Source organism: Lentinus tigrinus (assembly GCF_003813185.1).
Source record: "Lentinus tigrinus ALCF2SS1-7 unplaced genomic scaffold L226scaffold_139, whole genome shotgun sequence".
NCBI lineage: Eukaryota > Fungi > Basidiomycota > Agaricomycetes > Polyporales > Polyporaceae > Lentinus > Lentinus tigrinus.
Window position 1 is genome coordinate 1 of NW_027138048.1, and position 3,517 is coordinate 3,517.

General features: G+C 57.0%; 1 protein-coding gene across 1 annotated transcript; it reads right to left on the reverse strand.

Moving 5' to 3' along the window:
* Window positions 1–1,083: 1,083 nt before the first annotated feature.
* On the reverse strand, window positions 1,084–3,497 carry L226DRAFT_577068 (uncharacterized protein; the record flags this gene model as incomplete). Its single annotated transcript, XM_067685507.1, has 7 exons — window positions 1,084–1,260; window positions 1,491–2,153; window positions 2,210–2,302; window positions 2,365–2,511; window positions 2,571–2,633; window positions 2,697–3,128; window positions 3,201–3,497. Coding segments are annotated over 7 exons (1,872 nt in total), but the record flags the coding sequence as incomplete, so codon positions are not given.
* Window positions 3,498–3,517: the final 20 nt, after the last annotated feature.

A 3,517-nucleotide genomic window follows, 5' to 3' on the forward strand; every position in this document is an offset into this window, starting at 1 on the left:
GGTGCGACGATGCAATATTGAACGCCCAGCCATGCCGGTAAGGCTCCCATGCCCGCTCGTGTACTCCTTTGGGTCGATAGACTGTGCCGCTGGATATAGCATCTGCCATGTCCTTGACCGGTACCGAGGTGTAGTGCGAAAGCACCATATATGTGAGGTATACCATGCCTGCCCGGGATGTCTTCAGATCATAGTACTCAAGCACTCCTCGGACGACTTGCAAACGCCTGAGAGTCCCTGCGACCTCTTGACAGAGGGCCTCGTCAGCAGCGTCGAGCAGCTTCCGTGGCTCGCCTGACTGCATGCTCGCCGGATCACATACTCTCCGTGTGTAGAACTCTGACCCAGTGCACTTTGCCACGTTGGACGAGCCCGGGGACAGCTCTTCCCCGAGGTCATCGTACCCATGCGCTTCCATGCATTCGTGGACCAAAGCCGCAAACACGGGATCTGCATCCGCGTTTCCGCTAAGCACCTCTGTCATCCGCGGCAACGCGTCCTCCAGGATGTCCCGGAGCTCACTCCTACGGGATGTGTGAGGGGCAACATGGCGTCGTGACACCGCATCATGGCACAGGTCCGCCGGCCACTTCATCTTGATTATCTATATCACGCGACGCCATTAGCACCCTAGTCTTTCATATGTGAACAATTCCACTAACCTCAGTGCCTGGCACGTAATCATGTCCCATGGCATGAAGTTCCGCCCACGTAAACGAGAAACGCTTGCCTAATTGCGTGCGTAGACGTGCGACTTCAAAGGGTGCGCCATGGGTACGGTTACCGTCCAACCATATCACGTCCACACACGGCTGCACAGTAGCTCGACGCTTCGCCTCATCTACGTGCACAATTTCTGCCGGAAAGGCTCGCCATGGACAGCCTTTTACCAAAGGAGTCTTCCGAACCACCATACACCAGCTCCCTAGCATTGGTATCGGCGGCGGCGGTCTGATTCCGTTTCCACACTCAGCACCTCATAGGGAACATGATCAAACCAAATTTACTCACTTGCTTGATGCCGTAGCAACCTTCCGGCCATCCCCCTTTCTTGAAACGGGTGCAAGCGACTGCACCTCCACGTCAACGCTTGCCCCGCTCAAGCGAGAGGATCGACGTGCCCCAGAAATCGACTGCGGTGCTCCCGAGTCCTTCCTCTGCCTGGCCGCCGGCAACTCCACATCGACGCTTGCCCCACTCAAGCGAGAGGATCGACGTGCGCCAGAAATCGAATGCGGTGCTCGCGAGTCCTTCCTCTCCCTAGCCACCGCATTCTGCTTCCCACTGGCCGGGACTACAACCTCTTCTTCTGACCCGGGCCCGACTACACGATCGGCACCTGAGTCCGCTGTTCCCGTCCCCACTTCGAGTCCCACCCCGCTCAGGCGTGCAGACCTTCTTTGTGGGTTTCCAGGTTCCCGCCTTGCGGAAGACGATGCACGCCTAGCTCCACTCGGGTGTGGAGATTGCAGGAGCATGTCTGATTGTACAGTCGCCAAGGGCACAGAGGGTGATTGGTCAGGCTGGCGTTTCGAGGCCGCCCCCAACGAGCCTGCACTTGGCGGGGTTATAGAGGGCCTATCTGATCGCAGAATAGAGGGTGGCAGGTTGGTCGTCTCATTGGAATCGGGAGCTTTCGAGTGCGAACTCGGTAGAGGGACACATGGGGGAGGGTGGGGTTGGACGTCGGATGCCGGCGTGTCGGAGGGGTCGGTCTGTAGATTCGACAACGGAACGTCTGAGTGCGCAGATGGGTGGGCAATGGAGGATGGCAGGGTTGAGTGCATCTGCAAGGTCACACCCTCCGAGTGCGCACTTGTTGCTGGCAGACACCGAGGCGGGTCTGCTCCACCTAGTGCCGGGATCGACTGTGATTTTGATTCTGGCACCTCCAGGTGAGGGCTCCGCTGCGCGACAGAGGCTGTTGTCTCGGACAGCGGAATGGGCATTGCGGTCTTGTTGGCCAGCGATGGCAGTTCGATGGGTAATGCCTGCACCAGCCGGAGGACGAGTGCATCTCGTAACAGGGCTGCATCTGGTGCGTCAAATTTCAGCCCCGGGTCGGCAGGGTCACGTCCGCACAGAACCTCCAGGATGAACTTTATAGCGTAGAGGCCGCAATTCATTGTCCTGCCCTGTTGCGGTACCTTCGCCTACCCATTCCATAGTCAGATTACCACTCGGGTATAACGATGGGGCAGTCACTCACGTAGTCGCGACCATTTGGCCGCACCCATCCTGCCTGAAGCAGATTCTCACTGCGACGTGCGTTGTGCTCCCATTCCAAGTGTTTCCATATTCTCTAAGTTACGGGTCAGCCATCAGCATGTAATGAAGCTATCCGAGAGGTCAACACAGACGTACATTCAAGAAGGCCTCTGCGCGTCTCTCTTCATGCAGGCTGTCGTACACATGAATCGTCTTCTCACGAAAGTCAACGATTCCAGTCATCCAGTGACTGAAGTCGACCCAGAACCCTGGGATAATCAGGAGGTGGTAGTCGAAGATGTCCTAGGTGCGTGGGGTTAGTCTTATACGTCACAGCCACTTCGCTAATCGCACACACATACCTGTCGGTACCAGAAACCCCACCGGTGGCTTTTAGGGGCTGGCAGTCCTTTGTCCACCACTGACTGCGATCGTATGCCGGGGGCCTTCAGTATTAGGCTGGCTGTGCTCTGTGGGCATATGAATACCCTGTCCAGTGCCGGGCGCATGGCGTTAGGCTCCGGGCCAAACGCCATGTCCCACATGCCCAAGCGCAGGTCGGTGACGACTCCTCCAAGCAGTGGGTCCATCAGAAATTTTGACAGACCCTGATCGGAACACAACGCCTCCATAGCCCACGTCTGGAACGCCTCCTTGCCCAAGGTCCAGTTGGTGTTTGATGGCGACTCTCTAAGCATCGCCAGCTTGCTCCTGACGTCTGTGCGTGTCGCTATCGACGGGTCTATGAGTTGGTGTTCCTGAGATGCAGCAGTCTCCTGTGACGTGTGGACCTTCACTCGCGAGTTTAGTACTAGGGTACGTCTTGCCGTATCTAACCCGTCGCTATCCAAAGACGGCTTCTCAGTCAGCTCTAGGACCGAGTCCGTGCAGGCTTGCTGGTTCATCGGCCTTGGCGAAAACTACGCAGACCGGCAACGTTAGCTAACCGCACTAGCCGCTTATATAGCGCAGAGTTCAAGCTGGACGCTCACCACCCTCGGCAACGATTCCCATGCTATCGTTGGCTCGAAGTCCTTGAATACTTCCTCCACCACCTCAGTCAGCAGGCCACCTTCATCCTCGACATATGACGTCCAGATTGCTTGGAAAATCTCCTTAAGGTCGTCAACAGCCAGGGCCTGGATCTTAGCCTGATGCAGATCGAAATGCAGCAGACGACCCCATGCGAACAGGAGACACCAGAACCCGCATGAGCTACCGTCGCTTTGTAGGCCTGTCGGCACTTCAACGACCTCGTGCTCGCTACGCCGGAACGCTGGCTCGAGATGCTGTAGTATAGCTTCAGTAC